The sequence below is a fragment of the Equus quagga genome, chromosome 8, assembly GCF_021613505.1.
Source record: "Equus quagga isolate Etosha38 chromosome 8, UCLA_HA_Equagga_1.0, whole genome shotgun sequence".
Lineage (NCBI taxonomy): Eukaryota > Metazoa > Chordata > Mammalia > Perissodactyla > Equidae > Equus > Equus quagga.
Window position 1 is genome coordinate 36,976,859 of NC_060274.1, and position 20,947 is coordinate 36,997,805.

At 34.2% G+C, this 20,947-nt stretch overlaps 1 protein-coding gene across 2 annotated transcripts in view; it reads left to right on the top strand.

Moving 5' to 3' along the window:
• Window positions 1-20,947, top strand: part of CDK13 (cyclin dependent kinase 13) — a 108,863-nt gene that overhangs the window by 17,183 nt on the left and 70,733 nt on the right. For both annotated transcript variants that reach the window (XM_046669133.1, XM_046669134.1), the window contains exons 2-5: window positions 6,392-7,051; window positions 12,810-12,980; window positions 14,417-14,556; window positions 16,126-16,296. In XM_046669133.1, coding sequence (XP_046525089.1) covers window positions 6,392-7,051; window positions 12,810-12,980; window positions 14,417-14,556; window positions 16,126-16,296 — 1,142 coding nt within the window. The remainder of the gene's footprint in view (window positions 1-6,391; window positions 7,052-12,809; window positions 12,981-14,416; window positions 14,557-16,125; window positions 16,297-20,947) is intronic.

Consider the following 20,947-nt stretch of genomic DNA (forward strand, 5'->3'; position numbering starts at 1 on the left):
TTATAATACCAATACATGCAGATTACACAGGAATATTTAGAGTTTTGACTGAGAAGGTAACAAAAGGGATGACTGAGAGAGACAGGTTTTTGAATATCACTTTATATTTATGTAGTGCTTTTCATTTTGGGAAGCTTTTTTCCCTCAGTTTTGTTGAGATATAGTTGACAAATAAAATTGTAATACATTTAAAGTGTCAATGTGATCATTTGATATAGGTATACATTGTCAGTGGATTCCCACAGTTGAGTCAATTAACACATCCATCACCTCACATATTTACCTTTTTTTATTTTGGTGAGAACACCTGAGTTCTACTCTCTCAGCAAATTAATTTCAGTTATACAGTACAGTATTATCACTTATATTCACCATGTTATACATGAAAATCTCAGACCTTATTCGTCTAATAACGAAAGTTGGCACCCTTTTACCAACCTCTCCCCATTTCCCCCACCCTCTAACTCCTGGCAGCCACTATTCTATTCTCTGAGTGTGCCTCCCCCCTCTTACCCCCCCCAGATTCCACATATAAGTGATACCATGCGGTATTTATCTTTCTCTGGCTTATTTCACATAGCGTAATGCCTTCCATGTTCATCTATGTAGTTGCAAATGGCAGGATTTCCTTCTTTAAGGTTACAGAATGTTCCATTATTTTTAAGTACGTGCGCACATACATACGTACACACCTCCCCTCCCCAGTTTTCTTTATCCACTCATCTGTTGATGGACACTCGGGTTGTTTCCATACCTTTGCCATTGTGAATAGTGCTGCATGAACATGGGAGTACAGATATCTCTTTGACATAGTGATTTAGTTTCCTTGGGATATATACTCACAAGTGGAATTGCTGGATCATATGGTAGTTCTATTTTTGACTTCCAGAGGAACCTCCATACTATTTTCTGTTATGGCCGTATCAGTTTACATTCCCACCAACAGTGTACAAAGGTTTCCTTGTCTCTGCATCCTTACTAGCACTTATCACCTCTTGTCTTTTTGATAATAGACATCCTAGCAGGTGTGTAGTGATATCTCATTGTGGTTTTGAATTGCATTTCCCCGATGGTTAGTGGTGATGTTGAGCACTTTTTCAGATACCTGTTAGCCGTTTGGATGTCTTATTTGCAAAAATGTCTATTCACATCCTTTGCCCTTTTGTTTTTTTCTGTTTGCGTTGTATGAATTCTTTGTATATTTTGGTTATTAACCCCTTATCAGATATCAGGTTTGCAAATATTTTCTCTCCTTCTGTAGGTTGCCTTTTCATTCTGTTTCCTTTGCTGTGCTTAAGGTTTTAGTTTGTTGTAGTCCCACTTGTTTACTTTTGCTTTTCCTTTCTTTTTGGTGTTAAATACAAAAGATCATTGCCTAGACCAATGAAAAGGGGCTTACCCCTTGTGTTTTCTTCTGGGAATTTTATGGCTTCAGGTATTATGTTTAGTTCTTTAACCTGTTTTGAGTTGATTTTCATGTGTGGTATAAGATAGGGATCCAGTTTCATTTTTTTGCTTGTGGCTATCTAGATTCCCCAACACCATTTAGTGGAAGATTAGTTGACCATGTACAGTTGGCCCTCTGTATCCGTAGGTTTTGCATCTGGTTGGTTGAATCCACGGATGTGAAAGGAGGGCCAACTGTATTCCTTGTATTAGACCATTTTATATATGGCATTTGAGCATCCGTGGATTTTGGTGTCCTCGGGGGTTTCTGGAACCAATCTCCCACAGATACTGAGGGATGACTTTGCATGGGTTTATTTCTGGGTTCTCCAGTCTGTTCTCTTGATCTGTGTCTCTGTTTTTATGCCAATACCATCATGTTTTGATTACTCTTGCTTTGTAATATAGTTTGAAATCAGGATGTGTGATGCTTTCAGCTTTGTTCTTTTCTCTCAAGATTGTTTTTGGGGTTGTTTCTGACTGCATGTGAATTCTAGGATTGTTTTTTTCTGTTTCTATGAAAAAGATCATTGGAATTTTGATAGGGATTACATTGAATCTGCAGATCTCGTGGATAGTATGGACTCTAGTAATCATAGTATTAACAATGCTAATCATAATATTAACAATATTCTTCTAATTTATCAACATGGAGTATCTTTCCATTTATTATGTATCTTCCATTTTTATCACCTCCTTGGTTAAATTTATTCCTAAGTATTTTGTTCTTTTTGATGCTGTTGTAAATGGGATTGTTTTCTTTCTTTTTCCGGTAGTTCATTGTTAATTTATAGAAACATAACTGATCGTTGTATATTGATTTTGTATCCTTCAACTTTACTGAATTTGTTTATTAGTTCTAACAGCTTTGAGTAGAGTCTTTAAGAGTTTTCTGTCTTTAAGATCATGTCATGTGCAAATAGAAAGTTTTGCTTCTCCCTTTCCAATTTTGATACGTTTTATTTATTTTTCTTGCCTAATTGCTCTGGCCAGGACTTCCAATACCGTGTTAAATAAAAGTGGCAAGAGTGAGCATCATTGTCTTTTTCCTGATCTTAGAGGAAAAGCTTTCACTTATGTGATGTTAGCTATGATGTTAGCTGTGGTCTTGTCATATATGGCCTTTATTATGTTGAGGTACCTTCCTTCTGTACCCAATTTGTTTAGTTTTTATCATGAAAGGATGTTGAATTTTGTGGAATGCTTTTTCTGCATCTCTTGAGATTATCATATGATTTTTAGTCTTTATTTTTAATGTGGTGTATCACATTTATTGATTTGCATATGTTGAACCATCTTTGCATGGGAAGCATTTTTGCACCTTTTGTGGTGGAGGTTATCAACAAATTTTTGAAATGGGCATAGCTACTATTAGCATGTGAAATAAGCAAGATAGAAGAATTAGGCTAAAAAATGTTGTGAATAGTGCCTGCTGTATGGGGCATGACATGTGTAGAACATTTCTATCATGTTATAAAGTTCTATTGGATAGTGCTGTTCTATATTATTTTATATAATGCCATTGGATATTATTATAGTAAAATTTGTAAGAATCAATGTTTGTTAATTAGGCACAATTTCAGAAGACCTGGACTCTTGCAGAGATTGTGATGTAGTTGAGTGAACAGTACACCATGTTCTTTCTCTAAGGAACACTACCCTAATTAACAGTGAGCACTAACCAGTTGGGTTTCAGGATACTGGTTATTTTATCCTGGTTCTGTTTTGTGTTGTCTGAAGTTGAGAAACCTTAGAAACATAAAAAGTTCTCTTAACTTCTTAAAGAGATCCAGTAACCTCTTGAAAATGTTAAAAACAAACAAGAAATGGCTATTATGTATTCACTGTAGAGTCTACAGTACAGAAATATTAGAAAAAACATTTTTAAAAGAAGAAAAATCTTATCTAAAACAAGGGCTTGCTATCTGCCATCTATTTCAGTTCTTTTGGTAAGACATCATGATATAATTCATTATATAGTCTTAAAGATCCACTTCTCTATTACCCTCCTAACTTTGTATGGCTGAAGTATAAGATCATTAGTAAAAATGACCTAAACTTGAATTTTGTATTTAATTTAATTTTAGGTTCTCAAACTCTGTTTGTTATAAAAAGTAAATATGTAATTGAAATTTAGTAGCAAATATGCAGTATCTGAGAGAATGCAACTTGAGGACGTGAAATAGAAAAGTTAAGGAACTAGTGAAGGCAAATAGAGAAATTAGAGAGGAATGGAGGGTGTGTCTAGACTAATTCAATTGGTGTAGAGATCAAATACCATAAAAACATCATTTCTAAAATATCCTTTTTATAGAGCAGAAAATTTGTATAACTCTTATTCAGATTCTATCCAGAAGAGAATAATTTAATAGACCAGAGGAATTAATTGTGTTGGAATTTTACCAAGTATCTTTGTATCTCTTGGGTAAAATTTACTGATCATAAATCTTTCAGTTAATTGTAATTTATGTATCTTTATGTAACTGGTGACCAAAATCTTGCTAGTGTAGGAAAGTTAATTTAAGAAAAGTTCTGTGCTGTTACCTCTGATGAGATGATGATTCTCTTTGCTTTCTCCTGCTATGTACCTTTCAGCCGTTCATTAGTATCTTATCAGGGGAGGTCTGAGAGTCTGAAGGGAGAGGAAATTAAAAATGTGGCTGAGTGTTTCATATTATGACACTTTTGGTTCCTATATTAAAGTTATCCAAGATATTTTGCAATCAACTTATCACTTTATATTTAACCAAATATTTCCCCTCTGATTTCCATGAATGATTGTAAGCTCATGGGTGATTTTAATGATTGGTATATATGAATATTTAATGATAAGAAAGTGTTATATTAGAATGTTTTCTAAACCAGTGTTCCCATTAATCTAAAATAATGTTACATAAATACTTTGTGAAATTGTGGAGTTTGTATGAAACACTAGCTCAGTGCTGAACACTAGTTGGCCCTTTGTACATTTTGAAATGTTTTTGAAAGAATGAGAGAGAAGTTGAATTTGTATTTGAGTTTATTCTAAACCTAATTATCATTTTGTTTTCATACTAGAATTGTAGAATGTTACTAAACTTTTTGCTTCATACCATATTAATGTCAGATATAAACAGAAATTTCCAGTTCTTCTTTTTCTCTGTCCATTTTAATTATGGGTTCCTAGGAGTTTTTTTTTTTACTTCATTTACACTCTCCTCATAACTTTCACAAAATTTCAGCAAGAGCTATCTCCTTGGCAGTGTGTTAATGTATTAATTGTGTTAACCTACCTATTTACAGTCAGTAGGTCTGAGTGTAAGACCTGGCATACAACTACATCAGACAAGGTTCTAGAGGGAAACTGAATCCAATTCAGATGGTTTAAGAGACTTCAATGAGGGACCACAAGAGATAGGGGGGGCTTAAGGGAACCCACAAGGGATGTTTTCACTAGTTATAGAGGGAGGTTCAAAGGGGCAAGGGAAATGTGGTGTTATTAGAGCCTGGTGAGAGTTGTGGAGAAGTGGGTGCCTGACAGGAGCTATGGTGGTAGAGGGACACAGCTTCTGTCAGAAAATGTGGCCAAGAGGAGGGACAGAGCTAGGAAGAAATAATCTAGCTTTTCTCGTCCTTCTGATCTGCTAGTGACAAACAGCATGGAACCCAGAAGATGCATCTGTTGAGGTCAGCCTCCTTGGGCACGGCGTAGGGTAGAAGAGTATTGGAGAGAGAGGCTAGTGGCAATAAGGTAATAACCAGTACAGCTATGAATGAGTATGGAATTGACTTCAGGTAACGTAATATTTTAGATTCAACTCCTTCTCTGTAAACTGCAGATACTTTACTGGGGTTGATGTGGATATTAAATGAGACATGTCAAACATGTCAAAGTGCTGTCATAGTGCCTTTGTCTTGTGAGTATTTTTTTAAAGTTTTGATATGTGTGGATTTGAAAAAGCTCAGTTTTGTTTCACTTGGTGCTGTGCCTCATTTGTTTTATAGGAATTTTGTTTGCCACCATCCATACTTTTAAATATACGTTAGTTTTTGTGTTTTCTGATATTTTTGAGAAATGAATTGCACAGTCATTATTAAGTAATTTCCAAGATTTAGAGACTGTTCTTGCTTATTGCCTAACGACAGGTTTCATCTTTTTCCCTCTTGCAGTAGACAGAGCACTACTTAGTTCTGAACTTATGGGTGAGGGTGCTTTTGAGATGTAGAAATTCTCTCTCTGGTAGAAGATTGGTCAGACTTCACCCTGCTACTGCTACAGTTGATGCATCCTTGTTGCCTGCTTCTGTTTTCTGGGACAACAGGGATGCCTTGTTGCATTTTTTCCTTCTGATTCTTACAGTCCTCCCTCAGTATCCATGGGGGAGGTGGTTCCAGGGTCCTCGAAGATACCAAAATCTGAGGATAATCAAATCCCTTATGTGAAATGGTGTAGTATTTGCGTATAACCTAAGCACATCCTCCTGTATACTTTAAATCATCTCTAGATTACTTATAATACCTAGTACAATGTAAATGCTATGTAAATAGTTATTATACTGCGTTTTTAGGGAATAACAAGAAAAATAGTCTGTATGTGTTCAGTAGGGGCACACCCATCGTATGCCTTCTGATCCGTGGTTAGTCAAATCTGCAGATGTGGAACCCCAGGATAGGGAGGACCTACTGTATTTCTTCTCACAGAAATCTCTTTTCATCCAGCCTCATCTTTGGTAGACCTGACCAGGATCAAGACAATCTATTTTTGGGACGACTATAGCCACCAGATAATATTCTACTTAAAAGCACTTTTTGTTTTTTAAAAATCCTCTCACAAAAACTTAAAGTATTCTGATTTTGAAATTAAATGAATTTCTATTCTGTTTTACAGGCTTCAGTTAGCAGTTTTTGTAAATTTCAAACTGAATTTTTCTGAATTACTGACTAAATCTTAATTATTTTCCACCAGACGGTCTGCCAAGTCCCGAAGCAGAAGCCCATATTCATCTAGGCATTCAAGATCTCGTAGCAGGCACAGATTGTCTAGATCCAGAAGTCGTCATTCTAGCATTTCTCCTAGCACACTAACTCTCAAGAGTAGCCTGGCAGCTGAATTGAACAAGAATAAAAAAGCAAGAGCTGCAGAGGCAGCAAGAGCTGCAGAGGCAGCGAAAGCTGCAGAAGCAGCTAAGGCTGCTGAGGCCGCTGCCAAAGCTGCCAAAGCCTCAAACACTTCTACACCTACCAAGGGGAGCACAGAAACTGGTGCCAGTGCATCACAAACCAACCACGTGAAGGATGCGAAGAAACTTAAAATTGAGCATGCACCTTCTCCCTCAAGTGGTGGAACTTTAAAGAATGACAAGGCAAAAACAAAGCCACCTCTTCAGGTGACAAAGGTGGACAATAATTTGATTGTAGATAAAGCCACCAAGAAAGCAGTTGTAGTTGGGAAGGAGAGTAAATCTGCTGCTACGAAGGAGGAACCAGTATCTCTTAAAGAGAAAACCAAACCACTTACACCAAGCATAGGCGCCAAGGAGAAGGAGCAACATGTGGCTTTAGTGACCTCTACGTTACCACCATTACCCTTGCCTCCCATGCTGCCTGAAGATAAAGATACTGATAGGTAAGCACAAAAAATGTTGTCAATCCTATTTCAAGGAAAAAAAATGCAAGTTTCAAGTGAGAAATTATTTGACCTCCCTCAAAAAAAAGTTACTAAAAAAAGAATATAAGTAAATGAATTAATTTTGTTTATTACTTACATCTTAAAATGAAGCACATTGCTTGTAAATTATAATTGTAAATTGACAAAATTATGGTTTTTCTAAGAATTCCAGGAAAAATTTGCTATTGCTTTGGGGTACAATGTATATTTTAGTTTGAATTTTGGAATTAGAAATGCCCGTATTTTCTTTGGCTAGTATTCCTTGATGATACTGTCAGAGATAAGACATTTTATGAGAGAGTGTGCCCTGGGTGATATAAAGCATGTATCTTGGTTACTTATAAGTTTCTACAGTGGCCTTATAAATTTATCACTTCAGATGGCTTTATAAATTTATGACTTTCTAGTCTTTTCTTAACTTTTTGCAATTAGTGATTAATTACATATTACAGAAAACACATAATGTGGTTATGCTTTCCTTTGACCTATTTACACATTTCTACTGTGAGTATCGGGGGTATTAACTTTTTTTTTTATTTTGAAACATTTTATTTTTACGAGAATGAAGGTAGGAGTGTGACCGTAAAGTAATTGCGGTTCTGAGAATGTTTCTTAAATGTATGCTAGGATAGAAGCATTATGCGATTGTGTGATATCTGCCTATTATAATACTTAACCTTTTTTATTTTTATTTTTATGAAGAAATCAGAACTGTTTTTTCCCCCCACTTTCTATTAAAAAGCAACCATATGGGCAATTTTTCTAGCTGACATCTTTATAGAATTTGAAAACAAGTGGATAAAAATGCCATGTGGGCAGGTCTTACAAGTGCTCACTTTGGCTGGCATTATGAAAATTTTATAATTTGAAGCAAACAAAAATTTCTGTGTTTCATGCCATCTGAGGCGTCTTTTTTCTACAATCAAAAATGTTGCTGAGACACCCCATCCAATTTAATCAAGTGTTATCCAGTTATACTACTCTAATTGTGGTATTTGCAGGTTTGAATGTTCTTAGGAACACTAAGGGTTCCTAACAGTAGTGGTTTGTGATTTTGATGAGTCGTAGAATAGGCTCTCTAGCACAGAGACAGAGAGGTATGAGTGCAGAATTGAGTCACTTCATTAGTGAGAGAATAACCCAGTTGCCCAGAACCCAGTGATTCTGGACCAGTGAGACTGGTTATTCTCTACTTAATTCTTTATATGTTCTTTAGGGGTGAATTTTTACTGGTGATATTTTCAAGAACTTAGAATGTACCCATGTGAATGCTTAAAGAGGATATTCTTTGTGCGTCCATTTTTAATGAGATGGTGATGGTGGCACATTTCATACTAGGTCATTAAAAAATGTTTTTGATCCACTTTCTTTTCTGTCTCTTCTGCTTTTGTCTTTTATTGTGTGTCTGCTTTTCTTTCTTTGAATGTGTTTGTGTGTTTCATGGATATAAAGTTTCTTAAGATTCCTCAGTACTACTACTGACATGTGTGGCCAAAGATTGATTCAATACCAGTTACAGTCACTCTTCTTTTTCATGCTCCAGTTGTCTGAATTTGGCCAGTGGGAACTCTTTTAAGCTGACTCCTTTGTCCTTTTGACATGTCTCCATTAATTTTGAGTGCTTCCTTGCTTCCTAGCCAATAATATCTTTTATGCTCACTTTGAACTTTGCTTCTCTCCCAGACCTGGAATCCATTACTCTCATAAAATAGACTGTTAACTATATGTTTTCGTATAATAAATCGTCTTCTTTAAAAACAAATTAAGATCGTACTATGCATAATATTTCTTGACTTGTTTTTTTCGTTTGCTATGTTGGAGATCTTTCCATGTTGGTATAGATAGGTTCAGTATTCCTATCTATAGGAATGGATGCATCATGCTCTTATTAACTGTTCTGCTATTGATTAATGGATGTTCAGATTTATAATTGTTTGCTGTTAAACTCTTCTTATATATTAATATTTTATGTAGACGAGCAATTTTTTAAAAAATTTCTGCTGTTTATTTAGTCTATGGAATTTTATTATTTTTTTAATTTATTTTTTTTTGTTTTTCCTTTTTCTCCCCAAAGCCCTCCAGTACATAGTTGTATATTTTAGTTGTGGGTCCTTCTAGTTGTGGCATGTGGGACACTGCCTGAGCATGGCTTGATGAGTGGTGCTAGATCCGTGCCCAGGATCTGAACCAGCAAAACCCTGGGCCACCGAAGCAGAACACACAAACTTAACCACTCGGCCATGGGGCTGGCCCCACACATGAGCGATTTTTGTAGGATAGTTGCAGGGCCAGAGTATGCACATTTAAAATTGACAGAAACTGCCAGATTTTATCCTAATAAGACTGTGTACCAATTTATGCATCCAAATGTATGAAATTGCTTCAACAGCACTGAATATTGTCAATTTTGGATTTTTGACAATCTTTAAAATATGTAATCACTTGATTTCGCGTTTTTCTGGTTATTGAGATGTAGCATCTTGTGAACATTTGTTGGCTATTTTTTCCTTGTTGCTTGTTCATGTCTTATGTTGGCTTTTCCTTTAGATTGTTTTCCTTTTTCTAATTGATTTGTATATTCTCCTTATGTTAAGGATCTTGACCTTTGCCTCTCAGAGTCTCTTGCTTGTCTTTGACATTTATTGTTTTGTTTTTGGCTATATGGATGTTTTCCAATTTTTTACTGTAGTCAGCTCTATCATTTTTTCTTTGAAACTTAGAAATTTATAAAGTTAAAAAAGGGTTAATTTAAATCTCACAGAAATTCGGTTTTGGTTATTCTAAGAAGAAGAAAGGAATGGTCTGATTATATGCTCTTCCCCATCACCCTGTGGACTAATAGGTCCAGTTGTTACTAACATCATTTATTGAATAATCCATCGCTCTGATTTGTGGTGCCATATATAAAAATTCTTGTCAATATCCATGTGTTTCTGGACTCTATTTTCTGTTAACATGTCTTATTATTTCTTTGCCAGTACCTTTTTGTTTTAACTTCTTTAGATGCATGGTATATTGGCTCTCAAACTCAAATTTATGTTATAAGGGTAGGCAGGTAATGTAAAAGTGAAGGGATGGAGTAAATTACTGATTAGTAAATAGCCCTGCTTTTCAACCACAACTTCAGTGCTGCTGTACATGAATTTGGACTCATTGTTGCTAGAGCTTTTGATGTTTTTTTAAGAAGCCTGGACTTGGAATGTTTATGTAAATCTTCTGATTTAAAACTATTGACAATTCACAGTTTTTGGAAAACATTGGGTAGACAATAATACATATTCTTTGACTTCAAGCAGCCTTTGGCTTCTAGTTTGGGATCTTTTTAAATAGGTTAACCATATGACAGGGCAAATCCCAGTTTGTTATTCCTTTTCAGAAGTTTCTTGGCAGGTTTTTACCTTTATTCTTAGACCGATTTTATGATCAGTCAGCTTGTCAAATTGTATTTAAAAAACTCTTGCTCAGGTTTTGTTTGGGACTGTTAAATAGAGTAGGTTAAATTGGAGACTGACAGCTTTACACTGTTACAATTCCCATACAAAAACATGGTTTCTTTCTGTTCATTCAGATCTAGTTTTGTGTTCATCAGTCAGATGTTTTAATTTTCTTCTGTTGGTCTTGTACATTTTTTATTAAGGCATTTTGTTGTTTTTGTTGCTGTAGTATATGGAAACATTTTAAAATCACGTTTCCTGTTTGGTTATTGCAAGTATTCAGTGAAAATATAATGTTTTTAATTATATAATGTTATTCTTGGAAAGTAATATTTTATTTCTCTTAAGTTTGGGAGGCTTGCTGAATTTGATGTTTCATACAGTGATATATTTGAATACAGACAGGCTTTTAAATTTTAAGTTTTAAGTAAACTTAAGACTTTTAAGTTTTTCCCCCAAAAATGTTGATTGAATCTTTAGAAAAATGAGAATTGTTGACTGAAGCTTAATTACAAGTTAGAGACTACAGTTTTCTAAATAAATAATTTTAAATAGTCTTATTTTCAGAACAGAGTTCAAGTGGTACTTTTTCTAGAAAGAAGCTTTACAGTCTTTCAATCCTGATTCAGCTGCCTTTTAGCTACCACATTGCTCTGGGAATCTGTTCGTATGGTACTTTATCCTGCTGCTTACCTGACTGTGTTCTCCAAAAGACCGTAAGCTCCTTTCCGAGAGGAGCTGTATCTTAATGTATTTGTTACTGTTCTTGTTGTTAAACTCTAGTGCCCTACATAATACCTAGCACGTAGAAGGGTATAATTGATATTTCTTGAATGGAGGGACGTTAAATTTGAAAAGTGGGCTTCTGTGATACCATTACTTTAAAAATTAAACTGCAAACCAGTTTCCTTTTGAGCAGGTTTTCTCTGTTAACCTTCTAGTGGGTAACATGGGATTATGGAGAAAAGGCACAATTTTATTATGATTATTGATAAATAGTTTTTATCAGATGTTATTAATGGATCCATTTGTATAATAGTATTAATGTTTAACATGAATAGAAGAAGTTATAATTAAAATAAAGTGATTTACATCGATAACATCATTAGCAGTTTCTGACCACAGCTATGTGGTCTCACTGAACATTTTCATTATGGGAGTCATAACTGCAATGAAAGTAAGTGAAATCCAAATTATATTATTGTTATGAGATTCTCTTTGAATATATCACATTGTTAAACAGATTTTTTAGTATTTGGGAGGTTTAAAATAATCAATTCCCAAGTTAAAATATTCTTTAAAAATCAGAGCTCTTTATTTCTGTGTTTATTTGTGTATTCATAAAATGTACAAAACTGATTGAACTTGAATTTTCACGTGTAATGCTACTAAGCTAGAGCCTTAAAACATTTTTAAAGAATCACTGTCCAGTTTAGAAGAATTAACCCTGAAAAAAGGCAAAGGTAAAATAGGTGTTTGTGGTTATTTAAACAGACAAGATAAATAATAGCATGTAGTTTTATTTATTTCTTACAACAAAACCACTTTTTGTCTCTCTACCAGAATTAAACCAAATGCTGTTACAAAACTAATGAATTTTCCTATAATGCATGACTAGTCGACTTTGAGTTTTAACTTAGAGTTTTATAGTAATTATATATCATTTTTAAAAATAAACTACTTTTTTGGAACATTTTAGAATTACAGAAAAATTACGGTGGTACTACAGAGAGTCCTCACATACCCTGCACTCTGTTTCTTCATTAATAACATAGATTAGTATGGTACCTTTGTTACAGTTAATGAACCAATATTGATACATTATTGGTAACTAAAATCCATACTTTGTTCAAATTTTCTTTTTTTATCTAATTCTGAACCTTTTTCCCCCCAAATCTTGTATTTTGCAGTCAAATACAGTATATTATTTTAGCTGGAAAGTGAAAAAACTCAGTTTAGTATTTTTTTTCTTTTGCTAAGGAAGATTTGCTCTAAACTAAAATCCATTGCCAGTCTTCTTCTCTTTTTCCTTTTTTTATGAACTGCTGCAACAGCATGGCTTGGCTACCAACAGATGAGTGGTATAGGTCCTTGCCCAGGAACCGAACCTGGGCTGCCAAAGCGGAGCGCACCAAACTTAACCATTTGGCCACTGGGGCTGACCCTCAGTTTAGTAGTTTGCCATTGCATTCTGCTTAAATGTAAGAAATGGTTGTGTTTTTATTTCTCAATGAAATACATTTTTGTGTTTTGTTTATTTGTCTGACTCCTTTCTTTTTTAGCTTACGAGGAAATATTTCAGTAAAAGCGGTTAAAAAAGAAGTAGAAAAGAAACTACGATGTCTACTTGCTGATTTACCACTGCCCCCTGAGCTACCAGGAGGGGATGATCTCTCCAAGAGTCCAGAGGAAAAGAAAACGGCAACACAGTTACATAGTAAAAGGAGACCTAAGTATGTGCTTGCTTTCTACCTGCTCTTACATTGACCAGAGATGATTCTGGATCATCATAAAATCATAAAACACAAAATTAAGATTTAAAATAATAAAAAGTGTATTTATTCTTTCAACTTAAGTATCTGAATAAATTCTAATAGTTTTGAAAAGAAATTTTCGTAATTGCCTGCATACCTATTCAAAATGACTAATAAAACCAAATTTAATTTTCTCTCTCAGTTTGTAATGTATTAATTTCTTGGGGTATTGTATGTGTTAAAGATAATTTCTATAATTGTGATATTTAAATAACACAGAAACACTGAAATTGGACAATTGGAAGACGAAAGTCAGCATTCACTGAGCCCAAACAAAATTAGTAATGGGCAAGCTGCTATGTTTTCCTTTGCTTTTACCTTCATTTGCTCCCATAACTAAATTCATTCTTCATTTTGCAAGAGGTGGTGGAGTGGAAGAAGGTTTGAAATCTGTGTCCTAAATTAGCTTCAAGTAAGTGCCTAGAGATAACTGTCCCTTGAAACCTGTTCATCAGTTAAGGGAAGAGAACGTTGATTTCTTTTTTTAACTTCTACTTATCCAAGGGAAAGTGTGAATAAGACTGAGTTAGATCTGATTTTAGAATTGCTGTTCGCGTAGGGCCTAGTGTAAGAGTATGAAGTGCTTTTCTAGTATGGAGTAGAAAGTTAGAAAACTTTTAAAATAGACTCTTTTAAAATAGACTCTCTTTGAGTGTTGTAGCTTTATTCTTTTGCTTGAGTTTCTGTTAGCTACCAGAATATTAAAATACTACAAAATTACAAGTCTTTTTGAAGAATGGTAAATATTTGTCATATGTATATATAATATATACACATACTTAAAGTGTGGATTCCTGACAGTTGATTATATTAATACTTTTGTGCTCTTTTAGACTAAAAATCTTTCTGGTGTTTCCATTTTTAAGAAAATTTCATGTAGCCGTAAGTCTAAATTTGTCAATAAGCTGTATAGTTATATTTTTGGTAATGTTCATTATCAAACTTTTGTTTTTTGAGAGCATAGATATATATATATAGTTCATTAATGGAAAGGAAAACTTTCTGGAAGTTGGTTAGAGAACCTTGACTCTTTATGCTAGTGTTGATTTTATCCATTCGCTGAAAAATTACATTTTATTTCTGAAGTCCTTCATACAAACTTTAATTCTTCTCCTTCCCAGTTTAATTGTTAGTCTTCAGAAGAAGAGTCAGTATGGAGAACTGATACCTTAAGTTTCATGGCAACTTATAATGCCAAATCACAGTGTTACTTGTCCTAGATAGATGATCACAAATATGCAAGGATTGGGGGCAAATAAAGGATATAAGATTGGATGGAGGGTGGACATTGAGTATTAAACATTTTATTCAGTTTGCTTGATTGTATATAAAAACTTCAGAACTATATTTGATAGAATATGTGGGCCTCGCTATGGTGAAATCAAAGAAAAAGATATTGACTGGGGAAAACGCTGCGTGGATAAATTTGATATCATCGGAATTATCGGAGAAGGTACCTATGGACAAGTTTACAAAGCCAGGGATAAAGACACTGGTAAGAATGCCAAATGTTGTGGCTCTTTGGGTCTGTGGAATATACTTAATTTGTATTTAAACAAATTTAACACAAATTTAAAAAAAAGTTAAATTAGAATTTATCATGCTTTTGTTTCATCTTTTTTATTTTATTTCATATGTGAACTTATGTAAGATATGAGTACCTGTAAGTGGGTGCGTGTACATGTATCTTTTTAAAAGTATTTCTTCAGTATTTGTGATGTGTAGTATGGTGGGATTTAAGTTTCTTTTATGTTGAATAAATTCTTATGTTGTTAGTAATCAGAGATAAAAAGTATCTTGACCTTAATTGTTAGTCTTAGTGGTAATTTTGTTGTATTAAGCCTCATGCAAAATTTTTATCTTTGGCCAAAATAATTTTTTTTCTGTAGAAATTACTCTTTATTTGGAGGCCAGATTTAGCAGCTTAATCTTTCAGAACGCAGTCAGGAACCTGAGAGAAAGTTTTAAAAGGCCTTGCAGCTCAGGAAAAAGTAACTGTGTCAATGGCTGTCTATTTGACTAAATAATGCTTAGAGCCAGTGTTTAATCTTTATTTATAATTCCTTGTTGAGTAAGTTAGTAGATTAAAATACTATAGCTATTTGAGGCCATGTAGTATAGGGGAAACTACCTTATTCTTAAAAACTCCGGAAGGCAGTTACAGCATAGAGTAATAACATTTATAATGACGATTCTTCATTATCAAAAAGAGATTAAATTATAACTTTTTAAAACTGTTTAATAAAACAAGGAATCATAGTACATTTTAGACTTCCATAAAAAAGAATCAAATAAGTTTTAAGGATTAAAAGGGCAGAATCCTTCTTTTGGAAAATTTCTAAGTTCAGAATTTGTTTTTTTTCCAAAGCAGTGGAATGAACAACTGTTTTTTATATGAATGCTTTCTTATAATGAGATTTGTGTGTGTGTTATTTAATATATAGATTTTATCTGATACAAAACTTACTCATGTCTAAATTATGAGGCCATTTAGTGTATTGGGAAGAGCACATACTTTTGAGACAGCTAAACCAGATTTTGAATCTCAGTTTTACTACTTGGTAATTGGGCAACTTTAGTCAAGTTAATATGTCTGAGCATATTTTCTCACCTGTACAGTGTGCAGAATTTTCTCATCGGTTCAGAGAGATTTTATGCATATAAGTATATTAGGTATATTTATCCTCTCCTCCTTCACTTTCTAAAAATGGCGGTGTAATGTATCTACTCTATTCATCTTGCTTTTTACATTTAATATATCTTGGAGAGCATAAAATAACAATACATGTGGACCTATCCAATCTTTTTTAACAATTGCATAGTATTCTACTATTGCATAGTATTATGGGATTGATATCCCATAATTTATTTAACCAGAGACTTAATCTTTTGAACTATAAACATTATAATTTGGTATGTTGGAAACTAAAATATATTTTGTGAGTTGTAACAACATTTCAAGAGGTAGGAGCAGAAATTATGAATTAAAATAAATTTAAAATTAAGAAAAATGTCCTTTGGTTTTGTCAGCTGGTTAACCTCATTTTATTTAATTTCCTAATAGGAGAGATGGTAGCCTTAAAAAAAGTACGTCTAGATAATGAAAAGGAAGGCTTTCCGATTACAGCAATTCGAGAAATTAAAATTCTCCGGCAGCTTACCCATCAGAGTATTATCAATATGAAGGAAATAGTGACCGATAAAGAAGATGCTCTGGATTTTAAGAAGGATAAAGGTATGTTTGCCTATTTGCATAACCAATTCTGCATACTTACCATGTTGCTGATTTGCAGATTTTGTTATAGATATTGACCATTTGAGTAATTATTAGGTACATAAAAATATTGCCTTAATGTCAATGTCTAGATTGAGAAACAGTTTCTAGTAGTATTAGAGTATATTTTCCTTACATTTTTAATGTTATAATGCCGTAAACTAACAAAGAAACTTTATGGTGGGCGTATATATTATTTCTAAAAGTGTGGATGCAAAATCTTACCTGGAATTGCCTTTAATAAACCATAGGAGTTTATTTTTAGCAGATTTAGCAGGTCGACTTTTAGCAGAAAAGCTGAAAAGAAATTAGCTTGCTTATTAAAGTAGTTATCATAGAGCATGTGAAGAGTGAAAGAAAGGTTATGCTTCTAGTAGGTTTTAGATCTTCACAGTAAGATTTTGCAACCAAGGTTGATTCCTTTGTAATCTGTGGTTTTCAAAGAACAGGTTTCTTTTTCAAACTAAATCTAGTACAAAACAGATTAAAGTAGGTATGTTCTGACTGAACGTGATACTTAACCTCCTCCTGTCCCCAACTACGCACATGCACACGCACACAATCTTATTCTTCTGGAGAACACAATGTAAAAATGATTGATAATAATATATGGTAATTTTTATTGCCGGAGGCTGACGGAAGGGGGAATAGGAAGTTGTATAGACCTTCAATTTTGTACGATGAAAACGTTCTGGAGATTGGTTGCACAACAATGTAAATATACTTAATACTGCTGAATTGTAAACTTAAAAACGTTAGGATGGTAAATTTTATGTGTATTTAACCACAATTTTTCGAAATTAAATTAAACTATATGTTGAAAGGGTACATGATATAGATTAAAAAAAAAACCCAGAGCAGCCACACTAAGACATTCTAGAAGAATTATTAAAGAAGAAAGGATAATGGTACTACAGAAGCGTAAGAAAATACTTCCAATACTGTTTGTGATGCTTTAGTTCTTGGGGAAAAAGACTCTGCTTTGATGCAAGTAAGAAAAGTTGTATTTTTCCTTATAGGAGATGCATAAATGGGGATTTGTTATGTTATCCTCTGTACTCATCTGCATGCTTGAAATATTTGATCACACAATCACAGCTATTGACTCCCATAACTGGAAAGTTCAGAGATTAGTGTTGTCTGCAGGGCAAACTTGAACCAGGAGCTCAGTGTCACCAGAGTCCCAATTCTTCTCCACCTCCTGCTCTGCCTCTGTGGCATCAGCTTCACCCTTGGGTTCCACACAGAAACCAGGCTTTCCCCTTATCCTGACCACATGTCTGTGGTAGTTCCCAGTTTCAAATCTTTATAACAGAAGCAGCAAGAGCATTTCTTCTAAAAGCTTCCATTTAGGTCCTGGAATTCACTTTCTCACATTGACTGAAGATTGGTACTCATTCCTGAAATAACTGCTATGACAAAATAGTGGGATACAATGATTGGCTTAGACTTACCAGCACCCACTCATGGAGGTAGGAGTGGAGTAAGTCCTAAGAATGGAAAAAAGAAATGGAGGTGAACAAAGGAGAAATGGATTTTCTAAGTCAGATACAACATCTATGGCAGATGCCATAGTCCTTATGGTCATTTCTCAGCCTCACAGATGCTATCCCTCTGCTTACTCCTTGGAACCCTCAAGACATGATCTGACACATCTGGATTTGCTGTGAAACTATATCTAGGCTCTTACTCTGCTGTGTATACGTAGTAACTTTCATGTAAAAAGAACAGAGTTCTTTAGAGATAGGACAACTTTTCACAAAAAAGTATCTAGATATAGATATTATTTTGCATAGAAGAACTTCTGTTGAAAGTAGTCTGTATTCGCTGTGGAGATGATCAAAATCATCTTTTTCACTGATGGCACTTCCATTAGTTTCTTCTATTATAAAGTCCATATCCCTCAGCCTGACCTTTAACCTAATTTGTCTCTTTCACCTTATTTTTCTCATTATTTCTTATTGTGTAGTAGAAGGATACTGGTTTGACTTTGGTTAAAATGTCTGGGATTTGTGACTTAGCTTATTGGCAGTGTGGCCTTATTAGCAAGGCCTTTGACCTTTCTGAGCTTGTTATCCCTTCTTTCATTAAAGGGAAATGTTACTTCTCTTACTGTGTAGTAAGAGTCAGAGTAAGATTTTATACATGAGAGTGATGTGCAAATGTTGTTTTTCATTAACCTTGTACTTTAGCCAAATTAATATATTTGCTTTTTCTCCAACATATCCTGAACCTCCTGCTGCTTTGATCTGTGGGATCACATCCCTGCTTATCTCTCCATCCTCATCTATGCTATTTTTTCTGATTGCTCACCAAGCTTCAGTCTCATTGGTCTTTTGAATTGTCAGATATGGCAGTGTACTTGCCTGCCATAGTCTTTACTCATGCTGCTTCCCTGGGTTAAACTGCTTCACCAACACACACACACACACACACACACACACACACGCGCGCTCGCGCACGCGATTAGAAAGGCTGATTTCTCATCCTCTGGGTTTCAGCCTGAATATTGCTTTATTCATTAGTGAGGCCTTACCTGGCCATTCTTCCCACTTTCTGCTGCATATAGACACAATTTAAAGGCCCTAACCTCCTTCATAACCTTTTCAGAATAATTATATTGATTTGTTATATATTTGTTCTCCACATGAGGGTGGGAACCATACCTGTTATACTCACTGTTATACCCCCTATCCAGATCAGTGGCTAGACCATAGAAGGTACTGAATGCTTGATTGCTGAATGAATAAATAAGCTCTACTTATTGTATCATGTCCATACTTTAACACTTTTTAAAAGGTTATTACCTCTGAACATAGAAAATTTTCATAGTTTTCCTTTATATTTGTGGTCATAATTTATTTCCCTTGCCAGATGATAAATTCCCTGAAGCCTTTGTTTTTTATTTTGTTTTATTTTGGTTCCTCCACAGTGCCTAACACTGTACTTCACAAATCATAGATTTTCAGGTATTTGCACCCTCACCTTCTTTTTCCCCACCATAATCCTGTTTGTAATTGTATGAGTCGTGATAAATAAGAGAGTGTTTCAGTATGTGGGAAGTTACATGTAGGTGCCATGTATTAGTTAAATATGTTAGAGTGTATGAGGGAGTATAAAATTGGAAACAATCCTTTTTCAAAATTGTTTATTTTATTGAGATATAATTACATATAATATTAGTTTCAACAACATAGTGATTAGATATTTTGTGTTATGAAATGATCACCACAATAAATCCGGTTAACATCCATCACTGCACGTAGTTAGAAAATTTTTCTTTCTTGTACTTAGAGAAATACTTAGAGAACTTTTAAGATCTGTTCTCTTAGCAACTTTACAATGTACAAAACAGTGATTTCAACTATAGTCACCATGCTGTATATTACATCCTTGTGACTTACTTATGTTATAACTAGACGTGCTTATTTTATAACGTCATAACTATTTTATAACTTATGTACCTTTTGACCACCTTCACCCATTTCACCCACCCCCATCCCTTGTCTCTGGCAACCACCAGTCTGTTCCCTATCTATGAGTTTGATTTATTTTTAGTTTCCACATATAAATGAGATCATATGATATTTGTCTTTCTCTAATTTATTTCATTGTCATAATGCCCTCAAGGTCTATCCATGTTGTCACAGATGGCAAGGTTTTCTTCTTTTTTAAGGCTGTATAATATTCCATTATGTATATATACCACATTTCCTTTATACATTCATCCTTTGATGGACACTTAGGTTGCTTCCATATCTTTGCTATTATAAATAATGCCACAGTGAACATGGGGGTGCATATATCTTTTTGAGTTAGTGTTTTTGTTTCCTTTGGATAAACACCCAGAAGTGGGATTGCTGAATCATATGGTAGTTCTATTTTTAATTTTTTGAGGAACTTCCATACTGTTTTCCAGAGTGGCTGCACCAGTTTACATTCCCGCCAACTGTGCACGAGGGTTACCTTTTCTCCACATTCTCACCAACACTTGCTATTTCTTGTCTTTTTGATAATAGCCATTCTAACAGATGTGAGGTGATACATAATGCTTCTTTAATGAATCTGTTCATTTTGATGGGAACCATGTTGATGAGGCAGCATGGTTTGGTGAAAAGAGAAGTAGATTTGGAGTCCTTGGGTTCTAATCCTGACCATGCTCGCTGTGTGACATTATACTAATTGTGATTGCCACGCTGGAGCAGAAAGACAGTATGGGAACTTTGATTTAATATTGTATGTTAGAATTCATTAAGTTTTAAAAAGTAAAATTAAATACTTAAAACAATTTAAATATGAAAATTATAAACAACACAAAAATCAAGTAAAATTACAAACATAAAAATATAAACATTTGGATTATTATAACACAAGCCATTGGCTGTTTAAGAATAGCGCCATAAAAGAATATTTTAAAACTTGGCTCTACTTAAAAATGAAAAAAAATTAATCATGAAAAATTGAAAATAAAATATTATTTGGTCTTAAAAAAGAAATCGTTGTCCCTAAGAAAACAGGTTAAGTGGTATGATCAAATGGTACATGTCATTTGTATATTTGTGCAAAAACTTAGAGATGCCAAAGGAGCTTTTTCTGTAATAATCGGGGAAAT